The 26,690-nt window shown below is 39.3% G+C and overlaps 1 protein-coding gene across 5 annotated transcripts; it reads left to right on the forward strand.

Annotated features, from left to right (window-relative positions):
• Positions 1-10,417: 10,417 nt before the first annotated feature.
• On the forward strand, positions 10,418-25,142 carry LOC101317269 (guanylate-binding protein 5-like). 5 transcript variants are annotated; one of them, XM_019919905.3, is made up of 11 exons: positions 10,466-10,732; positions 13,652-13,861; positions 14,362-14,489; positions 16,653-16,762; positions 18,136-18,332; positions 18,700-18,942; positions 19,984-20,264; positions 21,037-21,249; positions 22,006-22,108; positions 22,395-22,576; positions 23,984-25,142. In XM_019919905.3, exons 2-11 carry the CDS (start codon positions 13,672-13,674, stop codon positions 24,095-24,097), a joined length of 1,761 nt encoding a protein of 586 aa, XP_019775464.1. In that variant the 5' UTR covers positions 10,466-10,732; positions 13,652-13,671; the 3' UTR covers positions 24,098-25,142. The 5 variants fall into 5 exon arrangements, with proteins under 5 accessions (XP_073643687.1, XP_019775464.1, XP_073643678.1 ...); XM_073787577.1 differs by having other exon boundaries at positions 18,136-18,293; positions 18,697-18,942; XM_019919906.3 differs by lacking the exon at positions 13,652-13,861 and having other exon boundaries at positions 10,468-10,732.
• The last annotated feature ends 1,548 nt before the right edge of the window (positions 25,143-26,690 follow it).

Raw genomic sequence — 26,690 nt, forward strand, 5'->3', positions numbered from 1 at the left:
GTAGAAGGAGACTTTGTTCAAAACTCTTCACTGAGGAACAGCTTGGTGTGTTTGGTCCTGAATGAAGGTCCATGTGGTAAAGTAGAGATAGCTTGGGTTTAGAGAGGAGGTAGGCAGGAGCCAGACTATGTCGATTCTTGCAAGTCACAGAGGAGACTGGATGTTATACGCACTGCAACTGGAAGCTTTTAACTTTTTAAAACTTTTGGGCATAAAACAACAGAATTCATTGTGTGTGTATTTTTTTTTTTTAAATCACTGCCTACTGAGTGGAGAATGAATTGAAAACAATCAAAAATAATGATTATAAGTCATGATATCAGCCCTATCAATTGTTCCCTCTGCAGCTTCCTGTATCGATCAGCCTGTTTGTAGAAAGATTTAAAAGATCTAAATGCCACACACTTGCTCCTGAAAAGCAACAATAAAAGGGAAGCGCTGGAACTCCCTCCATAGCCCCCAAAAGTTACAGGCATTTCCAGATATTATGTTGTTAAATGACCTACTGTAAATGTTTTCCTACTCAATGTTTTCCAGCCAGGAAAATAATCCCTTAGGTCAATTCAAGGTTACTCAAAACAGCATGTTCTGGGATGGAATTCATATCGAAACTGAAAGCAATAAACAGTTACTTTTATAACAGGCTCAATTCTAGGAAATCAGCTGCTCTTCTGTTCTAGCAAAACAAGAACATGACTCTTAAAATATTTAAACTTGTACCAGACTGCATAAAAATTGTTCAAAGGACAATGAAGCCAGTTCCTGAGGATGGCTTTGAAGATGGTTACTAGACACCTCCTTTTTCCACTGTGGCCCCCTGTGTTTCCCTGGCTAGAAAAATTTCACATGCAGCTTCTGCTTGTCTGGAAACATCACCAAAGGCTCAGAGCTCGCAAAATGTATAATTCATTTTAAGCCGCATGCCTCTGGACTCCTGTAGGACATTTTTTCACATGGTTTCCAGAGCACAGGTCTCTGTGCACAATTTACAATGCCCCACATTTTTAATTCAGCCCCCTACTCTCTAGCAGTGGAAGAGCTACTGGGATAACATATTATAAAAAGGTAAAGCATATGTTTAGTAGTGAACATTTCACACCAAAATTCTTGCTGGAAGGGGAAATGTTCATGTCTGTAAAAATTTATTGACATGCCTGTTGGAGCAGAGGTAGCAAATACAAGGATGTAAGTCCCAGTAGAAACCTGTTTATTCCAAAAAGCAAGGTAGTGAGTAGAGGAAAGCAGACAGAGTAAGGAAGAGAGAATGGAGTCATCAAGGTAGAAAGAGAATGAGTTTTGGTGGAGCAGAAGGCTTGTATACCCATCAAAGCTGTGATGAGAAAAGAAGTCTTAGGAAAAGAGATGCCCCCTTCAGTACACCTTTAATGGAATCTACTACACTTAATGTATGATTTTTATATAGCCTGCATTTGAGAGTAGGGTTTATAAGAGCTGCTGTTTCCAACTCTACCTCACATAAATTCCAATCCAAAAACTGAGTGTTCACCTTCACCATGACTGAAAATTCATGCTACAATAGATCAGACAATGACTCAGTATGGTCTCAGCCAGCCCTGGAGAACCACCTAAATGTCATATCACAGGAATAAAATGGAGTCATTCTTTGATCTGATTTTCCCTTTAGGGGATGTATTAGTTAGGATTTCTAGAGAAGCAGACCCAATAGGAGATGGATCTATCTATCTATCTATCTATCTATCCATCTATCTATCTACCTACCTACCTATCTAGAGGTAGGGGTGTGTGTGTGTGTGTGTGTGTGTGTGTGTGTGTGTGTGTATAGATAGATAGATAGATATAAAAATAAAAAGATAATATGTCTATCTATCTATGTATCTATCTGTACACACACACACACACACACACACACACACACACACACACACATATACATACATTAAGGATTTGGCTCTTGTAATTAATTGAGAAGTCCCATGACCTGCCATCTGCATGCTGGAGGCCCAGGAAAGCTGGTCGTGAATTCAGTTTGAGTCCCAAGGCCTGAGAACCAGGGAAGCCATTAGTGTAAATTCCATTCCAAGGGCAGGAGAAGATGAAATGTTCTAGCTCAACAGTGAAGCAGCAGGGGAAAAAAAGGAATGAATTCCTCCTTCCAATACTTTTTGTTCTATTCCTGTCTTCAGTGGATTGGATTTTGCCCACCATGTTAGAGAGGACAATCTGCTGAGTCCACTGATTCAAATGCTAATCACATCTGGAAACACCCTCTTAGACACATTCAGAAATATTGTTTAATCTGGGCAGTCCAAAGCCAGTCAAGTTGAAACATAAGATTAACCATCATAAGTTCACCTTTTGTCAATTTGGCACCCATACACAGTTCCTTAAATCATAGTTATTCTCCAAATAAAGACAATAACAAGGTCATAGTTCCATATAACATGATACAGCTATAGTACACACATTCAAAAGTGCACTAATCCCTTCCCCAGAAAAGGAGGTAAAGTTCTTGAGTAATGTTTACTCTTCTCCTTGATATCCCATAACTTAAATACTGTGATGTAAAGTTAACAGTGCTTAAAACTATGATGTAAAATCAGTAAGTCTTATGTTACTTGAAAGACTAAGAGAGGAAAGAAAACAAAAATTTGTATATATACACATACATGCAAACATATTATAGCTAAATAAGGAGGAAATACTAATACTCATGACAATTACAGTCTGTGTTTCTGTAACTAGTCATGTGGTATGTATAACTACCTTTTGCTACTACCCACTTCATATTCTCTTTGCCTTTAACAAGCATCTCAGCTGGTCATGGTTCTTTACATGATATGGGGTGACCCAAACCTTCATTTCTGAAGGGTCTGGACCATTAGTAGTCCTGCCTGGATTGGGTTGTTTTAGTGTTCTGTTGACCTTAATCATTATGAAACGGAGCAGGGCCTCTGGTCCTTCCCCCCCATGTCCTCTGCCTGCCTTTTGTCTGTAGGAAAACTTTATCCAAAGAATAAGTTTAATCAGAGAAGTGAGAAAATATAGAAGCAAAGAAAACAGTCAAACAAGACCAAATAATATTAGTTTAGACATTAAACAAAGACAAGGACCTTTAGTTCCCTCTTCAAGGGCTATAGATAATATTCTGAGCCATATCGTGTGAGCTGTCTTCTAGGTACTGAGACCCCCACCAGGAGAAAGAAGTTAACTACATGATGACCAGACTGTAGCCATGACATAAGCTGCCACAATTCTGAGAACCGGCCTCAGGGAAATGGGAACAAACCGATCCTGGAACTGGAGATTCACTACTTAAAACAATCGAGATGATGCTGAGCCCCTTGCACAACCAATTTCAAGATGACTGTCAGAGTTTACTGTGCTACTTCTGCATGTAGCCCCCTCCTCCTGCCTATACATCCCTGAAATTTCCCTTTAAAAGCTCTTTCCCACTGACTATCAGTGGGGGGAGTTGGTCTTTGGACACAAGTCCACCTCTCTCCAGTTGCTGGCCTCCAAAATAAAGCAAACTGTCCTTTCCACCAACCTTGCCTCTTTATTGGCTTTCAAGTGGAGAGCAGCTGAACCCCACTTTCACTAACAATTATGCATGGTAATATTAAGGGATGCCCTAAGGATCCTCTATATTCCAGACACACTCTTCCCCACCTCCATTATGGAGTAGTAGTCCAATTTCCCCTAGGTAATCAGGGTCAATCATTCCAGCCAACACTGTCACTCCCTTCTTTGCCTGTTGATTCAGAGGCACAAGGACACCAAAGTGGCCAGATGGCAGTCTTAACTTCTAGTTCATTGGAATCTTTATTGTGTCTCCTGGTGGAAGCATTCCTACCTCTGCAATTAAGACCTCTAAACTAGCAGAGCATAGAGTTGTGAAAAGAGGAGGCAAAACTTTTCCTAGGGGGTTCCTAGTGGTAATAGTGAGTGGTGCCACTCCTATTTCTATCCCTTGATTCCTGGACTCAAGAGTCTTGATTGTCAAAGAATCAGCAACATATATTGGACACTGATTCAGAGCATATACAGTATTTTGAAGAAACCTGCCCCAGCCTTGCAAGGTTTGTGGACACCTAGCTGGCACTGTAATTGAGTTTTAAAAGGGTTATTTCACAGTTCTATCAAGCCAGCTGCTTCAAGATGGTGGGGAACAGTAAGATCAATGAATTCAATGAGCATGGGCCTATTGTCACAGTTCATTTGCTGTGAAGTGAGTTCCTTGATCAGAAGCAATGCTGTGTGGAATGCCAGTGTGGTGGATAAGGCATGCTGTAAGTCCACGGATAGTAATCTTGACAAAAGCATTACATGCAGAGAAGGCAGTATCATGGGCCATGTCAGTGGTTGGTGTTGATCTCCGCTACTGGCTAGACACTCAACAGTGGTGGTAGCCAGAGCAGCTTTGGTGAGCAGAAGTCCATGTTGCTGAGCCCACGTATGACCTCCATCCCTGCCACCTTCCCTCTTGATTACCAAAATCCTTCTCTGCTGAGGGTCACACTTAGGTGAGAATTCACACAGGATGCAAATATCTTCATGTTTTTTACCCATTCAGAGAGAACAGTAGACATACCTTTTCTCCAAATTCTTTCCCACCAATTTTCCAGTCATGTTCCTTTTAAGTCCCTGATCATCCAGCCAAACCATTGTCCATTAGGCCATGAATCAGTATATAATCTATGTCTGATCATTTCTCCTTTTAAGCCAGGTGAACATCCAGGAGGTGCACTGCTCAATACCAGCTGGCATTCAAAAAAAATCAATTCCAGGTGGACTGTAGATCAAAATATGAAAGAAAAAATAAATTTTTTTGAAAATAACAAAGACATTATTTTTACATCCTCTGGGTTGAGAAATAGGACGCAGAACATTAAACAGAAATAAAGAATTGATGAGTTTAGATCTATACACACAGACACACATACACACAGCTCAGATTCAGAATATATAAAGCAATCTTTATATCAAGAAATAAAAAAGACAACCTACTAGAAAAATAAGCAAGAGTTTTGAATAGGTGTGACAAAAAGGATATCCAAATAAGCGATAGATATGAAAAGATCCTTAAACTCTCTGATTATCAAAGAAAAGCAAAGTAAACCTGCATTTACTACACTCACCACACCCTCACCAAGATGATTACATTCTAAAAGTCTGACATATCTAACCGGTGGTTAGTATGTGGAACATTGGAAATTCTTATACATTGATGGTGAGAGTATAAATTGAGACAACCACATTGAAAACTATTCATTAATATATGAAGTAATATGTTTTTACTGAACTCAACAACCTGAACGACTATAAAAACATAATGTTAAGCAAAAGAAGTGAAATACAAAAACAAAACATCCTGTATAATTTAATTCAGATTAAGATGAAAGACAGTAGTAATCTATGGTGTTAGAAGTCAGATTAAAGTTTCGGAATTAGTTATCTGTTACTACAAAACAAATTTCCCCAAAATTTAGTGCTTGAAAAAACAACATTTATTATCTCACAGACTCTGAATGTCAAGAATCTAGGTGAGTCCTCTGTTTCAAGGTCTCTCCCTGCTGCAAAGTGCCATTTGGGACTGCAGTTATCTCAAGGCTTGACAGGGAAGGATTCACATCCCAACCTTACTCTTGTGGTTGTTGGCAGCATTAATCATTATGAATCTGGGGCTAAAGGCTTCAATTCCTCACTGGCTGTTGCCTAGAGACCACTCTCAATGTCTTGCCATGTGAGTGTCTCTACCATGGCAACTGGCTGCACCAGTGTCACCAAACCAAGAATGGAAGGGAGGGAGGGAGAGAGAGAGAGAGAGATCAGTCTTTTATAGCCTAGTCATGGAAGTAAAACCTCACAACTTTCACCATATTTTTAGAAGAAATTCACTAGACTCAGCCCACTGTCAGAGGGAAGAGGATTGCGCAGGGGTGTGAATACTAGGAAGTGGAATAGTGTAATGAAGCTAGGATCATTGGGAGCCATGTCAGAGGCTATCTACCAGTTTCCCTGTGGGAGGAGGGAGTTGAAATTGCAAGGTTCTATGACTGAGCTTCTGGGAGTATTTGTAAATATCTATTCCTTTACTGACATGAAAGCACGAGAACATATCTACTTTTGGAAAAGTATCTAATATCGATACTAATTAGATACTTTTTATCTAATTAGATACTAATACTAAAAGTATCTAATTAGATACTAAAAGTATCTAATGTAGATGTGTAATTTGGTCACTTCTCTTTATGTATATGGTTTTCCAATAAATATTTTTAAAGTGAACACTGTGGAGTGACATCAACATTAGGGCAAAGACAGATGCTTTCTTTGTCTCCCCCCTACAACGTACAACCATTAAACATCCACAATTCAGCATAGATACCTCTGACCAACACACCAGAATTCCATAAACCTGTACATCTAAAGGTGGGTGAACTGTAACACACAAAGGACGCAGAACTGGGGAAACAGTGGAGGCAGTGCCTGCAGTACTTGTCCCCCAGCTGCAGCAGTTGAGCTGGCAGCCACAGAGAACCCAGGAGCAGCAAGGGAGGTGGCACACACGACTCTGACCTCCTGGCCATAGCAATGCTTGTGGAGACAGATATCTAGGCAGCAGCAGCGGTGGGACCTGTGACACCATCCCTCCAGCTACAGAGGCACCCACAACTCCAGCCCTCTCATCCATCACCACCCACAGCAGCGTTGTCAGCGAACCTAGCAACCCTGGATATGGCAGAAGCGCCCATGATCCCAGCTCCCCCTCCCCCTTCTCCTCCCCCAGCAGAGGTGGAGCCTATGACTCAGGAGATCTTGGATGCGGTGGAAGGACCTGCCATTTTGGTGCCCCGGACTGCGACTCCAGGGACACGAGCAGTAGCAAGGCCCTAACAACCCTAGAGATACAAGCAAGGCCAAGAAGGCACCAAAGTACACCTCTGACAGAGGCAGTGGAGGGTGGAAAGTGCCAACTTTCTAATATAACCAACCAGAGTCACGCAGGTTACAGAAATCAAAAACCTGTGCTATAGCGCCACCTACTGGAAAACAAAAGACAGGCTCTCATTTCTAATTTCTAACCTGTTGAATCATTAGAATCAAGTAAGACACACACACACAGACACACACAGACACACACACACACACACACAGCTTTATATAAAGATGTTCGCTACTTCAAACGCACCAGCAAAGCAACAAACAACTCATCACAACATGAAGAACAACAGTAACACTGTATCACAAAAAGAAAGTGACAATTCACTAGAACCTCAGAAAGGCAGTAAAATGAGCTCAGGAATAAATGAACAGAAGGAATACTTTGCTAAAGGGATTGAAACTCTAAGAAAAAGTCAAATAGAAATTCTGGAGCTGAAGGACTCAATAAACAAGATGAAGAATGCATTAGAAAGTGTTGGAAATAGAGCAGACCACATGGTAGAGAGGATTAGTCAGTGTGAAGACAGAAATCTAGAAATAATACAGGCAGAAGAGGAAAGATAATTACGATCTTTAAAAAATGAGGAAATTCTATAAGAACTATCTGACTCTTTTAGGAAGGGCAACATTAGGATAATGCGTTTCCCAGAAGAAGAGCAGATGAAGGGAGCAGAGAATTTATTTAAAGAAATGATAGCTGAGAATTTCCCAAGCTTGGGGAAGGAACTTGATATTCAAGTCCATGAAGATAAGAAAGAGAACACCTAGTTACTTCAATGCAAAAAGACCTTCTCCAAAATATATTATATTAAAACTGTCAAAAGTCAACGGAAAGAAAGAATTGTAAGGCAGCCAGAGAAAAAAAGATTTTAACATACAAAGGAATCCCCAATAGGCTATCAGCAGTTGCTCAGAATAAACTGTATGGACCAGAAGTGAGTGGAATGACATTCTCAAAATACTGAAAGGTAAAAACTTTCAGCCAAGAATACTCTATCCAGCAAAGTTTTTTCATATAAATGGAATCCTAACATTTGTATAGAATCTCAAAAAGCCCTGAATAGTCAAAGCAATCTTGTGAAAGAAGAACAAAACTGAAGCCATCATGCGTCTAGCTTTTAAACTATATTACAAAGCTATAATAATCAAAATAGTATGGTACTGGCATAAAAACAGACACATAGATCAACGGAACAGAATTGAGAGCCTACAGATAAACCCACACATATATGATCAATTATTTTACAACAAAGGAGCCAGGAAGATGCAACAGGGAAAGAATAGTCTCTTCAATAAGTAGTTTAGGGAACACTAGACAGCCACATGTAAAAGAAAGAAACTGGATCACTATCTTTCACCACACACAAAGATAAACTCAAAATGGATTAAAGACTTGAATGTTAAGACCTGAAACCAAAAAACTCCTAAAACAAAACAAAGGGATAATCTCCTTGACATTGGTCTTGGCAAAGTGTTTTTAAAATTTAACACCATAAGCAAAGGCAACAAAAGCAAAAATAAACAAATGTAACTACATCGAATGAAAAATCTTCTGCCCAGCGAAGGAAACCATCAACAAAATGAAAAAGCAACCTACAGAATGGGAGAAAATATTTGTAGATCATCTACCTGATGAAGTTAATATCCAAAATATATAAGAACTCATACAACTCAGTCGGAAAAAAATATCTGATTAAATCTGGGCAGAGGACCTGAATAAACATTTTTCCAAAAAGGACATAAAAAGGGTCAACAAGTAACTGAAAAAAATGTTCAACATCACTAATTATTAAGGAAAGGAAAATCAAAACCACAATGAGATATCAACTCACACCTGTCAGAATGGCTATTATCCAAAAGACAATAAGTAACAAGTGTTGATAAGGATGTGGAGAAAGCAAACATTTATGCACTGTTGGTGGGAATATAGATTTTGCACAGCCACCATGGAAAACAGTATGGAGGTTCCTCAAAAATTAATAATAGAACTACCACATGACCCAGCAATTCCAGTTTTGGGTATATCTCTGGAGGATATGAAAACACTACCTTGAAGAGATATATTCACTTCCATGTTCATTGCAAGATTATTCACAATGGCCAAGATGTATGAACAACATAACTATCCATCAATGGATAAGTAGATAAAGAAAATGTGGTATGTATATGTGATAGAATATTACTCAACCATAAAAAGGAAGGAAATATTGCCATTTGTGACAACATGATGGACTTGGAAGGTATTATGCTAAGTGAAATAAGTCAGACAGAAAGACAAATACTGTATGATCTTACTTATATGTGGAATCTTAAAAAATAACAATAAACTGAACTCATAGAACAGATGGGTTGTTGCCAGAGGTGAGGGGAGGGAAGGTGGAATGTGTTAGGTGGTCGAAAAGTACAAACTTCCAGTTATAAATAAATCCTGGGATATAATGCACAGCATGGTGACTATAGCTAAGAATACTTTACTGTATATTTGAAAGTTGCTAAAAGAGTATATCGTAAAAGTTCTCATCATAAGAAAAAAAATGTAACTGTGTGGTCGCAGATGTTTACTAAACTTTTTGTAGTAATCATTTTGCAATATATACATATGTCAAATCATTGTGTTTTATACCTAAAAGTAATACAATGTTATACGTCAGTTATATCTCAGTAATAATAATAATAAGACATAGAGAACTTTCTATTATTAATATCTTGGGTGTTGAAAGATTTAAGTTACAAAGCTCTGAAAAACAATGTGCCAATGCTACCGGACAGTAGTTGAAAATAAGGAAGACAACCAAATAAATATTTGCATGTTGGGGAGGACTGGGTTTGAGGGAGGCAAAGGAGGCTGTAGGTTGCATTCATCTAGAGCAAAATCTCCTCATAGGGATTATGATGCTTCTTGATTGTTGGTTTCTTGCTTCTCTTTGAACACTGCAGTGTGTAGTAGGCATTCAAAGTGTTTGCTTTGAATGTTTGCCTGACTGATGAAAGATGCAGTTACAAAAATCTGTTGACCATTTAATGACTGATTTTTTTTAAGTTCTTTAAAATTGTTTAGCATCTAGTTTGTCTATTGAGGAAGTGAATTTTTCTTCATTGAAATTATACAGCAGTTTATTCTGTGTGTCAAACTCAAGTTTTCTCAGAAAAAAAATTCTATCAAAATTCCTAAGTGTTTAGCAGGAGATGACCTGAATTGCATAGGAAGGCTGGTTCCTTAAAATCAAACAAATGGGGACTTTCCTGGCAGTCCAGTGGTTAAGACTCTGTGTTTCCACTGTGGGGGGCAAAGGTTGGATCCCCATCGGGGAACTAAGATCCCACGTGCGGCGCAGTGCAGCCAAGCAAAAACAAAAACAAAAGACAAACACAAATGGTAAACTCACATAATGTAAACACACCTTGGGGTTATATTCACTGTTACTGTAGACTTATTATGGTTTCTCACAGCCCCGAGGACAGTTTGGAGTAGAAAAAAATGCAAATGATTTCCAAGTTCTCTTCCATGTACAATCTGGCTTGTGGTTTCAGATTGGCTTGTGGTTTCAGTTTGGATGGGGATTCAGTTTCCTGCAGCGACATTTCAAAAACTCCTTCCACTTTCAGTTGTTTCATACTGTAATCCTCCGCCCTCTGGTAGAGTGGAGTGGAAAGAAAAGAAATCTCCAGGACTGGATAAGAAAAAAGTATATCAGAAACCAACACAGCTAACCTGAGGGACAGATTTAGAACTCTTGCCAATTTCTCATTGAAGCACCTTTCTTACCAGCTCTAAAAGATCTCTGCTACTGATTTCACCGTTAAGGTAAGTCTGGGGCAAGGGTGGAAAGGGTCAGGATGTCTTAAAAAGTCTGTTCACGATACATTGCAGCTGAGCTCAACGTGGAGAATCAGCTCTTATTAAAAGTAAATTGTGGTGTTGTCAGGCAGGCAGCAGAATTCATTGAGTGCCAGTTCCACTGAATTAGACAAGAGCACATGTGGGGACTGAGAGTTTGAAATGTCTTCATACTGTTTTTCTTCCTTTGCCACCCTATGATCTGTGGGGATCATAATTGCCACTTAAGTTACCTTTGATAAAACCTGATAAAGATCCTTCAAACTGAAACCTTAACTTTTGAAGAACTATGACTGTACTGTTTTCATGAGAAAGAGCATTGAACGAAATGTAATGTAAATGGTTTGCTTACCTTGTTAAGGACAAAAAGAAGAAAGAAAAAAGTTGAAACCCAGAATGAACAATGAAGAAGTTTTATGAAAATGGCTGTATATTTTAGTCATAGTCCTGCACTTTTTTGAAGATGAATTTCTTCCTTTAGAAAGAACCCTGAATGAATTAGTCTTGATTTATTGACACCCACTCATTCCTTAAGGCCTTTTGTGTCGGACTTTGTTTCCACTCCTCTAATGATTCTACTATTATGAATCACTTTTTGTTTTTTATGTATTTTTCATTGTTGTTTTGTTTTGTTTTGGCTGCACCGCACGGCACTTGGGACCTTTAGTCCAGGGACTGAACCCCTGCCCTCTGCAGTGGAAGCGTGGAGCTTTAACCACTGGGCCTCCATGGAAGTCCCAACGAATCACTTAACACTGTCTGGAAATTTTGTTTACTCCTTGAAACTTTCTCCTCCTTTGAATTTCTTTTCACGGCACATACTTCGCGCATCTCCTTCTTGCTTGATTTCCATTTTTCTCATTAAGAAGAGCTTTTTCCTTTTCAAACCAAAAACAACACAAAGTAAAGGCAACCAACATAAAAGTAACACAAAACCCATCTAGAATTGTATGACTGAAAACAGAGATGTCTTCTTCTAGAAACTCCATCAGTAGTCCTTCCGAGCCTTTTCTCTTATATTTCTTAGCATTTTCCTTCTTTACACATTTTTTCCTTTCCTACAGCTCTCTCTCTCTTTTTTAAGCTAGCAGTTATACTGATGTATATAAATAGTTATTTATTTACTTTCTTTTTCTGAAGATAGGCTTAGAGTGTTTAGTGAAATGCCAGTGTCACACAGAGAGCCAGGTGGAGGTCTGAGATTAGAAATCAGATCTGCCCTATTTCAAAGTCAAAATGTATATTTGTATTTCTGTGTGTTTTGATGCATTCTTGCATTGTTTTTATTTACAAAAGAGTATGGGGCTCTAACAGAGTTAGGGAGAAGAATGCAACTCAGAGCACACATCATAGGCTGAGTTATGATAGAGTAATAGTCATGTATGGGGCTCAAACACATTGAATCTGCAGAGATGTTTTGGAGATTGGGCTGTTCTAAAAACATTAAAGATGTTACCCGGGTAACATCTGGGGACAATGTATAAAATACTTTCATTAATATAGATACACAGCACTAAATGTTATTCATTAGGAGGTCTGAAAATTCAGACAGGCTAGCTTCCTTTCCCATTAGTGACCTCATTCCAAAGCACAAGAGCTTGTAGGTTCCCAAAATCTGCAAATAGATGTAGATTGTGTATCTTCTGTCTTTCTAGCTAACTGTTATAGATCATCACTGCCAGGTCCCCATATCTTTCGAACCTAGAAATGATTATGACCCCTGCTATATACAAATCAGATAACAGAACTCAACAAGCATAAGATGCCAATACTGCATTGGAAGTGGATTAGAGTAAAAAGAAACTTTGCATTTGGGAATGTAAAATTATGTGTGATCCCCTCTTTTTGGATGTGGCTTGGACTGAACATTTCCTGGCTCCCATGCCCTGATGCGATGATATTTGCAATGGATATATTATCTGTTGCCAAGCAGTTTCTGTTTTTATTTATCTGTCATCTGGATAATCTCTGGGGCATTGGCTATGAAGAAAGGGGGAGAATGGGTCTTTATAACTTTTTAAAAGCTATCAAGGGAATCCAGACCTTTGCACTGTAAGATTTCAGTTTTTTAAAAGAGGCAAGCAGATGGTGGATTTTTAGCTTCTGTTGAAAAGAATCACTTCTAAAATGGAAGAAAATTGTTCTTTATGATGTAGCAAGGCAGAAAAGCAAGCATTTGTTTTAATCTCAGATAGCTTAAACGCGTTTTATTGGGGACTCTTTAGGTTACAGAAATTGATGCCCAGAAATTAGAAAATAAATGGTTACGTATTATTTAAGAAAGTATTTTCACTCACTTTCTCATTCATAAAATGAACACTCATTAAAGTTTTGACTGAAGAACACACATTAATAGCTACATAAAAAATTCTTTAAAAGTAGAGCTTTAAGAAGTAAACAACTGTTATTTGTTAGATAATGCTACATAATGACCTGGCAGGGTTTAGTATAATACACTTTGACTGGACATAGCCCGAAATTAGAGAAAAGCAAGTTGATAACAGTGTGAAAGCAAGAAGCGTCATGTAACAAATAGTGGCCATAAAGATTCAATCTGGGGATTCAAAGAGGTAAAAACTAAGAAATAGAAGCCAGCCAAAACCAGTGGGGAAGCGTCAGACTCAAAATAGCAGTAAACTAGTCTCAGAAAATGGTTTTCCATAAGGCCACCCAATATTTAAGAACCAGTGGGGTAGCCTATAGTAGAACTCTGAAGGGACTAAGACATATGTTGCTATGACCCTCTTTGCTCTTTTGTCTTTTTTAAACTTCTTCAGAAACTTAGGCCATGCTGCAGAGTAGTATGCCTGCAGGTTGAGGAAGCAAAATGATTTTTCTCTGTTTAAAGTCTAGAAATTCCAGTCTATCCCATCACTTCCCTTGCAGGTCAGGTGACCCCCCTGAACATGGCCCCAGTGGTTCACATGCCAGAACCCTTGTGCCTCATTGAGAACATTAATGGGCTACTGTTGGTTAATCCGAAAGCTCTGAAGACCCTGTCTGCCATTCAGCAGCCCGTTGTGGTGGTGGCTATCGTGGGCCTCTACCGCACCGGCAAATCCTACCTGATGAACAAGCTGGCTGGGAAGAACAAGGGTGAGTGGCCCCAGCAAAGCCCAGCCAAGTCCCTTCTGTCCACCCACACTCCCAGAATGCAGGAAGGTGATGCAAGGACAGGAAGTTAGAGATGCGGAGGAATATTGAAAGCTAATGTTTGGGCCACAGATAGTTAATTATCTTCTGGGAGATAAAGGGTTGAGTTCTGTTTCTGACATATCACCCCTTTTTTCTTAGAAAAATCATACTATTTTCCAATTATAAGGGTAAGACATCATTAAAATACTTCTACATATGTAGTTACAAATGATTAAAATTTTAATAGTGTAATATTCTTGCAAAAAAATCCATCAAATTTCCAGCCTACAGTACTTGGTATTCTTATTATCTCATCCCTCTATTGTAATTCAGATCAATACTGGGTTATACTTTCTGCCATATCTTCATCTTGCTTTCCTTAAATGGTAACTCAGTTATCAAGAAAGTCTCCAATTTCCAGATCCCCTCCTCAATTACACCCTCTCCACTCCCCATTGCAGGTTTCTCTGTTGGATCCACGGTGCAGTCTCACACCAAGGGCATCTGGATGTGGTGTGTGCCTCACCCTGAGAAGCCAAACCACATCCTGGTTCTTCTTGACACGGAGGGACTTGGAGACATAGAGAAGGCAAGGAACAAGGATTCCTTTTTTTTTTTTTTTGCGGTACGCGGGCCTCTCACTGTTGTGGCCCAGCCGCTCCGGCGGCATGTGGGATCCTCCCGGACCGGGGCACGAACCCGTGTCCCCTGCATCCGCAGGCGGACTCTCAACTACTGCGCCACCAGGGAAGCCCAGGATTCCTTTTTAATCAACCTCCTCATCCCTGAACATTCTTTACACAGGGAGATTTTTTTTTTGTGCTTCTGCTTGACCAGGGTATACCTTTTTTCCCCCTCTCTATTTTTAATAGTCAAAGTTTGGAAACCTGAAGTGAGAAAAATATATGTATAAGCCAGAATCATAATTGGGAGGCTGTGCTAACATGGAGATAGGCACTTAACCGAACTGCAGAAAGGTGGTACGAACAAAATCACTGTCATGAGTCTGACCCTGTAGAGGATAGAGATATGCAGTAAGCTTCAGGGCAGTGGGACTTGAGTCCAAATCAGGGTCCAGGCACTAGGAGCTCTCGGACTCTGACAAGCAAGAAAAAGTCTCCTCAAATCTTCTATTTCCCCTTTGGTCTCATCCATTTTATCATTTGCACAGGAGTAACGTGGGAATTTTCCACTTCTACGCTGGTAAGTGTCTAACAACCAGCCCACTGGGGAAGAAAAGCCTTGCTTTGTAGTACTTGCCAGTTTTCCAAGTACTCCCATAACAGCTCACTCCAAGCTACCAAAGTCGTCACTAAACTCAGGGCTCAGGAAAGATGTACACAGCCAGCTCTCGTGAGCTGGCTCGAGCACAACACTGGATCTTTCCCTTGAGCTCTCATTTTTTATGTCTTCATTTTGCCTTTAACTTACCACAATTCAAAATAGTTAACTCCTTTTTTCTTTAGTTTCCTCACCTGTAACATGGAGACAGTAGTTAATAACTTATCTCGACAGTACCAGGAATCAAAACATGTTTCTGCTCCAGTCCTGCTGACCTGTGCAGAATTATCTCTGATCCATTTTACATTTTAAACATTATCTGAAACCTCAACAAGGGGGAAAAGTATGACAGTAGTCTGTGGAGAAGAGGCTCTGGGGCTCAGGCTGATAAGGACTTTACCTTTCTCATCCCTACCAGATTAGACAATCACCTGGAGAACTGTCAGAAGTGGCCCCCATGTACAGGGACTGTGTATCTTTGTATCTTAGCATCTTTTTTGTTGTTGTTGCATCTTCTGTGTACAGATCCCAACGCAAAGAAAGTGCCCTGGAGCCCAAGGTTGGGGGTATCCAGTTTAGATTACATGTTCTAAAAGAGGGAGAGAACCATTTAGAGGTTTGTATTGAATACACTGAAGGTTCTCCTTTGCAGGGCTCCTGATCCATTTGTGCATCAGAGAAATACCAAGTCAGTTCAGAGAACTGCCTTATTACCTGTGCAGTTTATTCACATCCTTCACCCCCAGTAGGCTCCTGAATATGTAGCCGTAATACATCCCTACTCTTTGAGCAATTCTGGTGCTGAAGCTTAGCTGTATGCCGTCACTTGTCCCATCCCTCTCTCTAAAACAAAAAAAAAAAAAAAGAAAAAGAAAAACGTATCGAACCATCTTGTATATAAAAGCTACTCAATAAAATAGATGCATGTATTATGTATACAGACCAACTTTGTTTTACACAATTGAAAACCTTGATTTTAAGCACTCTGGTTACCTTCACGAACTTTGACTATCCATTTTTCAAATGCCTAACCAGTTATAAGAGGGACTGATAAGTTAACAAAATATGGTTTTGTATAAAATTATCAATGCTAATGGCAGAACTATTCAAAGCTCATATGTTTCTCACAACCATTTCTGTTCGTCTTGGCTAACATTTGTAAGTCAAGGGTCTTTTTTTTTTTTTTTTTTTTTTTTTTTTTTTTTTGCGGTACGTGGGCCTCTCACTGTTGTGGCCTCTCCCGTTGCGGAGCACAGGCTCCGGACGCGCAGGCGCAGCGGCCATGGCTCACGGGCCCAGCCGCTCCGGCGGCATGTGGGATCCTCCCGGACCGGGTCACGAACCCGTGTCCACTGTATCGGCAGGCGGACTCTCAACCACTGCACCACCAGGGAAGCCCAAGGGTCTATTTTTAATAACTGTTCATATGGGAATGCCATGAGACATGACTGAAATTTGTTCTGACTTCTAGGGTGACAAGAAGAGTGACACCCAGATATTTGTACTGGCACTACTACTGAGTAGTACCTTTGTATATAATACTATGAACACAATTGACCAGAGGGCTATCGACCTCTTGCAGTATCCTTTTGTTGTCCAGGATGGCACCAAAGCCAGAGAGAACTGCTTTATTCACCAGCTATGTTCATGAGTCCTTGTGTATCAAACACAAGAATGAAAACATTGTAAACATTAAAAGGACAAGACAACCCTCAGAATGGGAGAAAATATTTACAAATGAAGCAACTGACAAAGGATTAATCTCCAAAATATACAAGCAGCTCATGCAGCTCAATATCAAAAAAACAAACAACCCAATCCAAAAATGGGCAGAAGACCTAAATAGACATTTCTACAAAGAAGATATACAGTCTGCCAACAAACACATGAAAGAATGCTCAACATCACTAATCATTAGAGAAATGCAAATCAAAACTACAATGAAGTATCACCTCACACCGGTCAGAATGGCCATCATCAAAAAATCTACAAACAATTAATGCTGGAGAGGGTGTGGAGAAAAGGGAACCCTCTTGTACTGTTGGTGGGAATGTAACTTGATACAGCCACTATGGAGAACAGTATGGAGGTTCCTTAAAAAACTAAAAATAGAACTACCATACGACCCAGCAATCCCACTACTGGGCATATACTCTGAGAAAACCATAATTCAAAGAGTCATGTACCACAGTGTTCATTGCAGCTCTATTTACAATAGCCAGGACATGGAAGCAACCTAAGTGTCCATTGATAGATGAATGGATAAAGAAGACGTGGCACATATATACAATCGAATATTACTTAGCCATAAAAATAAATGAAATTGAGTTATTTGTAGTGAGGTGGATGGACCTAGAGTCTGTCATACAGAGTGAAGTAAGTCAGAAAGAGAAAAACAAATACCGTATGCTAACACATATATATGGAACCTAAAAAAAAAAAAAAAAGGTTGTGAAGAACCTAGGGGCAGGACAGAAGTAAAGACACAGATGTGGAGAGTAGACTTGAGGACATGGGGTGGGGGAAGGGTGGGCTGGGATGAGGTGAGAGAGTGGCATGGACATATATACACTACCAAGTGTAGAACGCATGGCTGGTGGGAAGCAGCTGCATAGCACAGGGAGATCAGCTTGGTGCTTTGTGACCACCTAGAGCGGTGGGATAGGGAGGGTGGGAGGGAGGGAGACGCAAGAGGGAGGGGATATGGGGATATATGTATACGGATAGCTGATTCACTTTGTTATACAGCAGAAACTAACACACCATCGTAAAGCAATTATACTCCAATAGAGATGTTGGGGAAAAAAAGGGGCAAGAAAAAGAGTCCTTTTATTTACTGATGAAATGAGGATTGGTTATAACCCAAAGGCAATATAAAAGTATAGGAGGGCATGGAATTAAATATGGTTTAGACGCAGTTCTATTTCCAACAGTTTTCCTTAATTGCATCTCAGCTATGTGACAGAACTGTCAAATCTGCTCAGAACAGTTACCTCACCTGATCTTGATGGGGAAGACAATGCAGCTGACTTTATGAGCGTCTGTCCAGACTTAGTGTGGACTGTGAGAGATTTCTACCTTGACCTGGAAGCAAATGGGCGACCCATCACAGCAGATGAGTACCTGGAGAATTCGTTGAGGCCAAAGCAGGGTAACAGGGACTTCAGTTTTGGAAAGAGGGAGAAAAGTAGCACAAGAAATCATCTCTTGTGTGTTGCTGGTTAAAGTTATAGTTTCCTATATTTACTCACCTGACTAAATCATCACATAAATAATTAATACTGTTGATTTAAAGTGAACTAATACATTCAATATTAAATTGTATTACTCCCTTGTTCTTGGAGCAAGTTACTTTTCCATTTTCCTTTCCCTGATTGATCACATTTTAAGTTTTTGCTTAGGGTTTGTGAAAATGTAGTGAAATAAATAACAGTAGGTAGAAAGCACATTTATTTGTGGGAAAGAGATTAAAATGAAAGTTAACCCTATACTAAATAATCCTATTTTTCCTTCCTCAGGCACCGATCAACATCTTCAAAATTTTAATTTGCCCCGTCTGTGTATACAGAAATTCTTTCCAATAAAGAAATGCTTTATTTTTGACTTGCCCACTCATCGGAAGAAGCTTGCCCAGCTTGAGACACTGCATAATGATGACCTGGATCCTGAATTTATACAGCAAGTGGCAGATTTCTGTTCCTACATCTTCAGCCATTCCAAGACTAAAACTCTTTCAGGAGGCATCAAGGTCAATGGATCTCGTGAGTACCTCTTCAAGGATTTTCCTTCAATCCAAAATAGAGAATGGGAGCACTGTTGTAGTTTTCTCCTTCCACTGTTGAAAATACATAGTCAGCTACTACCAAGAAAACCATATGTATCATATTTATTAAACTCAGGTGAGTACCAAAAATATTTCTAGGCTTTTTTAGCAATGCCTGCAAAGTAAGATAAATCAGGAATATAACCTGATGAAAAGGTCAGGTTAAAAAAGTTCTACCTGTAAGTGGTCCACTGTTGAACTAGACTAACCCACATGGGTTGGCAGCATTTGTTCTACCGATATCATGGATACTTATTATGCCTTTGATAGGCAGAAGATGAGGAAAACACATACATTCTCTGTATAAATAGAATGTGCTTGATACAAACGTTAAACAAGCAGATGCCCAAGTTGTCTAGAGCCCTTAAAGAAATCTGAGCAGACTTCTTGGTCCCGTTGTTCCTAAATACTCTATGTCTTGGAACTTTGTCAATTATTGCTACGCTCTAAAGGGAAGTTGAGTGCAAACAAAAATAGCTAAGGACAAGGAAGACAAACAGGAATGTTCCAACAAAGAGTAAGGTGAACTGGTCTAATTGGCCTACTTTGTGATCTTTCCAATGAGGGTAACACTCATACGAGCTTTACAGGTTGAAGTGGAGGAGAAAATGGAATTCTGAAGGAAACAGAAACCTGAGGAAGAGAGAAAGAATGGGAAGTATAAAGAGGCAAAAGGTCTATAGTATTTAATCAAATGAATACACACAATTTTATATAACCATTTCCACATTTCTCAATGAGAAAATGATAAATGTGGATCATCACATAGATCTTGAACTTTCCTCTTTGAACGCTTTCTTTTCTCAAAGAATTAAAGATCTGTCTTCTTGGTCACATAATTTCCCAAAGGAACTTATTTGGGCCACATGAACACTGTGCAGGAGGCTGAATACGCTAAATTAACATTCTCAGAATTACTCAGTTCAGAGCATGTCCCTTTTCTCTGCAAATAATTCAAGCATCTCTTCCTCCTGTGAAGATCTAGAGAGCCTCGTATGGACCTATGTCAATGCCATCAACAATGGGGATCTGCCCTGCATGGAGAACGAAGTCCTGGCCTTGGCCCAGATTAAGAACTCAGCCGCAGTGCAAAAGGCCATTGCCCACTATGACCAGCAGATGGGCCAGAAGCTGCAGCTGCCCACGGAAACCCTCCAGGAGCTGCTGGACCTGCACAGGGTCAGTGAGAAAGGGGCTATGGAAGTCTTCATGAAGAACTCTTTCGAGGATATAGACCAAGGGTTCCAGGAAAAATTAGAGGTAATTAAGTTTTATTGCTGGAGTTCATGGGGCTTAGGGGCAATATAGGCAAGGTATTGCTATGAGGCAAAAATGAGGCAAAATGAGGACTTAATTAAGAGAAACAATTCTTAGTAGACTGAGAGACAATGACTATCACTTATGTGACCAAGATATCACTATTATTCTGAAAACAAACAAACAAAAAACCAAACAAATAAACATGTAACTACTCTGGACCCTATAGATTCTGAAACTTTCACATGCAGACAACTCAACTTACTATGTTACACCCATGGACTAATTTTTTTAAAAGTAATCTTATCCCTTAAAAAATGTATTCATAAAGTACTAATTAACTTTCCTTTTTTATTAATCAAGCATACAGAATTGCCAAATGGATCTACTAAAATATTATGTCCCTAGGTTTAATAGCACACACTCATCCATTCTACCTCATTGGGAATCCCAGCCCAGTATAATACTGGGATGGTTGTAAAACAGTTGGTTGCATTTAAAATTAGGGCATGAGGCTAGAGATCTGCAGTTTGAAGAGCCTATCTAAAGCAGAAAAAGCAAAAGAATGGGGTTCCAGGAGATTTCAAAAACAAAAGTAAAGTCATTTTTCTACAGTGTATCATCCTTGGAACTTCTCTAGGTTTGGTAGGGAGGATATAGTATTGCTTGTAGTCCTTGAATTTACAGAAAAAATACAGAGATTCTTTTTGTAAGCCATTTCTAAAAGTACTGTAGTGTTGCTAACGCCTTTTCCATGGGACTTTTTCCCTTTAAGACCCTGCTAGAAGCCAAGCAGAATGACTTTTGTAAAAGGAATTTGGAGGCTTCACTGAATCGCTGTTCAGCTTTACTTCAGGATATTTTTTGTCCTCTAGAAGAAGATGTGAAGCAAGGGATTTATTCAAAACCTGGGGGGCATCGTCTCTTCCTTCAGAAGAGAGAAGAGCTGAAGGCAAAGTACTATCAGGTGCCCAGGAAAGGAATACAGGTATCCCTAGTTTTATGTATTAATTATGGGGAATTGCTAGGGGTCTTCTTTTTTTGGACAGGAAGAATGAGAGCTGTGGTATTAAACTGAACTATCACCATAGTCACCAGACTTTTATCGCAACCTTCAACACTAATTGCAACAAAGGGACTTTTTTGGTTACACAGTACAGAATCCCAATAATTGAACTAACTTAAGAAAATAATTCACGGGCTCACATAAACTAAAGGCAAAATGTTTAAATTTAGTTGTAAGTGTAGATATGTTCAAGAGTTTAACATAATCAGTTGATTACATGTAACAATGTAATCAATTTTCCCCTTTCCTTTTTCTTTCCAATCTCAACTCCAGCTTTCTGTTCTGTTTTCCTCACCATTGGCGTCATTCTCAGGCAGGCTCACCCCACACGGCAGCAAAGATGACACCAACAGCTCGCAGCTTAACTAGTCCTTTGTGCCCTCAGTCTCACAGGAGAGAAAGCATCTTTCCCACCATCCATATCAGTCTTTAAAACACCCAAGCTGCAGTATTTTCCCGCGTGTACCCAAATATTTTGCATCAAGTGGCCTTGGGTACTCTAATAGGCCAGCCTGGAGCTTGTGCCCACCCCTTGACAGAAAAGGCTTGACATAGTTTCACCAAGTACAGACTGAGCACTTCCAGGGAGGAAAAGATGCTGGGAAGAAAAATAAATAAAGAGGTTTATAACTTTTCTAATCATTTCCTAGCTCTAACTGCATTTTTTGGGGTTCCTAGGCTGAGGAAGCTCTGCAGAAATATTTACAGTCCAAGGAGTCTGTGAGTGATACCATTTGGCAGACAGATCTGGTTCTCACAGCAAGGGAAAAGGAGATGGAAGGTGAGAAGAAAATGGAGAAAAAAAAAATGCAAGACAGAAATTCTATACATTTTAAATTAATTTGGCCTGGTTCACCTGGGATCATTAAACAAGAGCAAGAATGGCAAAGATGTACCATTCTTAGCTCCTCAGTCTATATTTGAATAGGGCACATACCGTCAGCTACAATATGATTACCTGGAGGGGAAATATGACCCCAGGGAATTTTCTCTATGAAGTAGCAGCAATAACAAGTGAGTGGGAGGCAGAAGGAAGGGAAGAAGTTTGCCATTTTCTTCCTTTTCAGTGGCACGTGTGAAAGCAGAGTTTATGAAGGCTGAAAAAGAAAGGTTGGGGGCAATTCTAATGCAGCACCAGCAAATGATGGAGCGGAGGGAGAGACTCCATTGGGAACAAGTGAGACAAATGGAGATAAAAAGATTGTACCAACAGGCCCTGCAACAGAGGGACCAAGAACGTCGGCTCAAGGTACTCATCAATTATTTCATTTCTGGATTTTAATCATATACCCCTCTCTGTATTGATGAAAACATGAAGCAGTGACAATGTGGGAGAGGCAGCATAATATTGTGGCTCAGGGCAACGACTCTGGAATCAGACAGCCTGGGTAAAAAAGCCAGCTCCACTTCTTATAAATATAGTACATATATTATAAATATATTGTTTGGAGATGGTTATAATATCTATTTTATAGGGCTGTTTTGATACTTAAATGAGTCAATATTTGTGTTTAGAATGATGCTTGGCACAGCATAAGCACTATTAATTTGTTAAGCAAAATCCAAGGATATTTCTAACCCACGGTAATTAGTCTTTTTTGTTATCTTGTTAATTGCTCTAGCTAGTCGTTTCCACTGGTCATAGATTACCTTGCTAAATTAATTTCATATTACTGTGTCTATGCCCCTTTCCCTTCCTTAATTGTCACTGGTTCTGAAAGCCTTTAACTTGTTTCATCCAGTCCTCTACTATTATTATCGCTCAATTAACAGTAGTTCTTATTTACCAAGCACTGTACAAAGCACTTTACACACATTCTCTAATCTAATCTATTCACTGTGAATCACAACCATTATGTCCTTATTTTTCTGATTCCAAAGAGCATAACTAAATGCCAATATCATACATCCTAGCAAGTTATCAAAACAGCCTTCCCAGTGAGTGAGATCTACAATGCTTTCGTTTCTACAAACCCAGTCTGAAATTCTTATGTGAGCACGCTTATGAGACAAAGGACACCCTCCTCCTCCTCCAGGGTGGCTGATCTACCTGTAGGTCCTCGTTTTCCAGACACTGCTCCAAGACAATTTTGAAATTACAGACCTGCACTGAAGGACAGTATTTTCAACCTGGTGTTTCTGATCTCCCCACACTGTCCTTCTACTTTTACCCCGTAACTGTGGAGACATGAAACAAATTCCTTTATCTAAGGCTCAGACTCCTCACCTGATTGTGGATATCACCTAGACGCCTAGTTGTTGTATCAATCTCTCCTTGTAATACTAGATCTGACATTCCTCTGTGTATACATGAGAATTGAAGTCAAGATGTGACTCAGATTCCCTAAGGACAAAGGGGGAAGGGGCCTTAGGATATAATTCTTGGAACACCAATAGTTCAGGGATTGAGAGATGAGGATGTTTCTGTAGCTAGATAAAGAAGCATGGAAGAAGAATTACACAAGTAGAAAACCAAGTGTGAGACGTAAAATGGACATGAACAGAAAGGAGGAATCAGGGTCTGTCTTTTGTTACTGATTGATTAAAATAACTAAGGGAAAGTCAATGATTTGGGCTCCTTCCCTCCCCCCTCCTCCTGCAGAGATCTGGACATTACGTTTTGCTAAGCTCTTTGGTTTTATGTATCACTCTTTAGGAGGAGGCTGAAAAGCTCAAGGAGAGATTCCAAGCTGAGAGTAGAAAACTTCAGGATGAGATCCACCATCTCCAGAAGAATGACTCACCAGATGATACATGTATCTTACTCTAAAGAACTAAACACTAGAACTTCATTTTCTTGTTCACTTTCACTGAAGACACAAAGGAACAAGAAACTATAGAACTTGAGACAATCACCATTTAAATAAACTTCATAATAATTATATTGAGCTTTTGTATTGAGTTATAAGGTTATGATGCTCATAATTGGTAAAACGTGCATTTCACTAATTTCAATAGTTTAAATGTTGTTTGCTTCCTTAAAGAGATTATGACTTGTATTATAAGGGACATATTATCATTGCCGCTATTGGCAGTGATATTGGGCAGGATCTATAAAGGGAAACTTTCTCTTGTACACCAATACCACCCCTCTAATTTTCCATATTTGTCTCAGTGGGGATTGGAAGAGACCTGGGAGGGTGTTTCTACAATAAACTAAGTCACATGGAATTTGCCCAGTGACTTGGACTCAGGTGGGCATCACTCCTGCCAAGTGGTTTTGTGCTGGATGCCATCAGGGAGAGGCACTGATGATAAAACACACGTAAAAAAAACTAACCAAGCTTCGTAGTGGAGACGTGTGTGGTTCTCAACTGGGTGGAGGCTGCTCAGTCTATGGGCAATTATATGACTCCTGGTCATGGTCAGTAGACAGTCTGCTTAGACTATTTTAAGCTGTAAGCAAATAACATCATAATGAAATAGAGGTACTCTAGAAGATGGAAGGAACTACCAGCATGGAAATTGTGTCATAGGCTGAGGAGCTAAAGAAGCCTAACCTTCCTGTTATCCTCACCAAGGGCATAACTTAAATAGGACATTATATATTATGAAGCAATTTATATTGGACTTGGTGATTGTGTATCACATCTTTATAATCCTTTAAGTCTGTAAATAAATGGTATAAGGCAGGGGTTCCCAATGCCTGGGCCATGGACAAGTACCAGTCCATGGCCTGTTAGGAACCAGGTCACACAGCAGGAGGTGAGCAGCTAGGAAGCTAGCAAAGTTTCATCTGTATTTACAGCCACTCCCCATCGCTCGTATTACCACCTGAGCTCCGCCTCCTGTCAGACCAGCGGCGGCATTAGATTCTCATAGGAGCGCGAACCCTCTTGTGAACTGTGCATGCGAGGGATCTAGGTTGCACGCTCCTTGTGAGAATCTAATGCCTGATGATCTGAGGGGGAGCTGAGGTGGTGATGCTAGCGCTGGGGAGCGGCTGAAAACACAGATTATCATTAGCAGAGAGGTTTGACTGCACAGAGACCATAATAAATCAATTGCTTGCAGACATATCAAAACCCTATCAGTGAGTGGCAAGAGAACACAAGCTCAGGGCTCCCACTGATTCTGCTTTATGGTGAGTTGTATAATTATTTCATTATGTATTACAATGTAATAATAATAGAAATAAAGTGCACAATAAATGTAATGCGTTTGAATCATCCCGAAACCATCCCCCCTCCCCCAGTCCATGGAAAAATTGTCTTCCATGAAACCTGTCCCTGATGCCAAAAACGTTGGGGACTGCTGGTATAAGGTATGCAAGATAATGTTCCACAAGATCTCATGGGACTTATTTAATTTTATGCTTGCTTATAGTACTAAAATTAAATGATTTTAATTCTTTGCAATCATATATGAAAGCCTACTGATTTTTATTAAAAACTATGGATTCTGTAAATATATCTGTGTATATATATTTTAACTGTAAATAACCATACAATTTTTTAAAATAACTATACTACTTTGTGGTTTTTTTCCTCCCAATAATTACAAGTCTATAGGGACTTCTGAATTTCCCTAAAAATATTGAGAACTTTTTTTGAGAATTATTTTAATATTGGAAATAAAACACATTTTCTTATACCTTTCTATTTGCTTTTTGTTTCTTTGTTTTATAAATCCCTAGTGAAATAGGTTTTAAAAGTTATAGAAACATTATACAAAACTCTGTTTTGTTTTCCTTAAATTGCTTACTTATTTATATAAGGTGTTTCCCAATTGGATTACATTATAGGAGCTTGAAATTCTTTAGTTGCTCAAAATATGATTTACTGTTTAAAGAAGAAAAGCACATATTTTAACATCTGTCTTTTTTCCTGTTCTTTGCAGAGTTTTATTATGCTGAATTTCCCATAATCAGATAGGGCCTTGTGCTGTTCAGCTGTATTTCTGGACTCGAACTGAACATCCAAAGGTACCAAAGACCATAACATATTTGGTTGAGCATTTACCTAATAATACTTTATAACTGCCTTTGCAAGCTGTACAACTAATAAAGGAAAAAAAAATACATCTTAATACCCAAGGAATTGTCATGGTTGAAAAGAACAATGTCTTCAAAATAAATATTGATTTCATTCCTACCTCTCTTAGAAGAGATTTTTAAAAATTGCAACTAAGCAAAATTAAGTCACTTATCTAAGAGTCCAAGCTTGGTACTGGTAGCTTAGAGTATATTACAAAGTGTCTGATTTCTAGTATAATACTTTTTAATTATATTTTCAGGAAAAAAAATGGCTTCCTCCTTTCTCTTAGAACTTACAGAGGCACATGTTGCTTTCATCAGTCATCCACAAATATTCTTACCTACCACCTTTCATTGGATGTATAATTAGGAGTGAAATGCTCAAGCT

The sequence above is a fragment of the Tursiops truncatus genome, chromosome 1, assembly GCF_011762595.2.
Source record: "Tursiops truncatus isolate mTurTru1 chromosome 1, mTurTru1.mat.Y, whole genome shotgun sequence".
NCBI lineage: Eukaryota > Metazoa > Chordata > Mammalia > Artiodactyla > Delphinidae > Tursiops > Tursiops truncatus.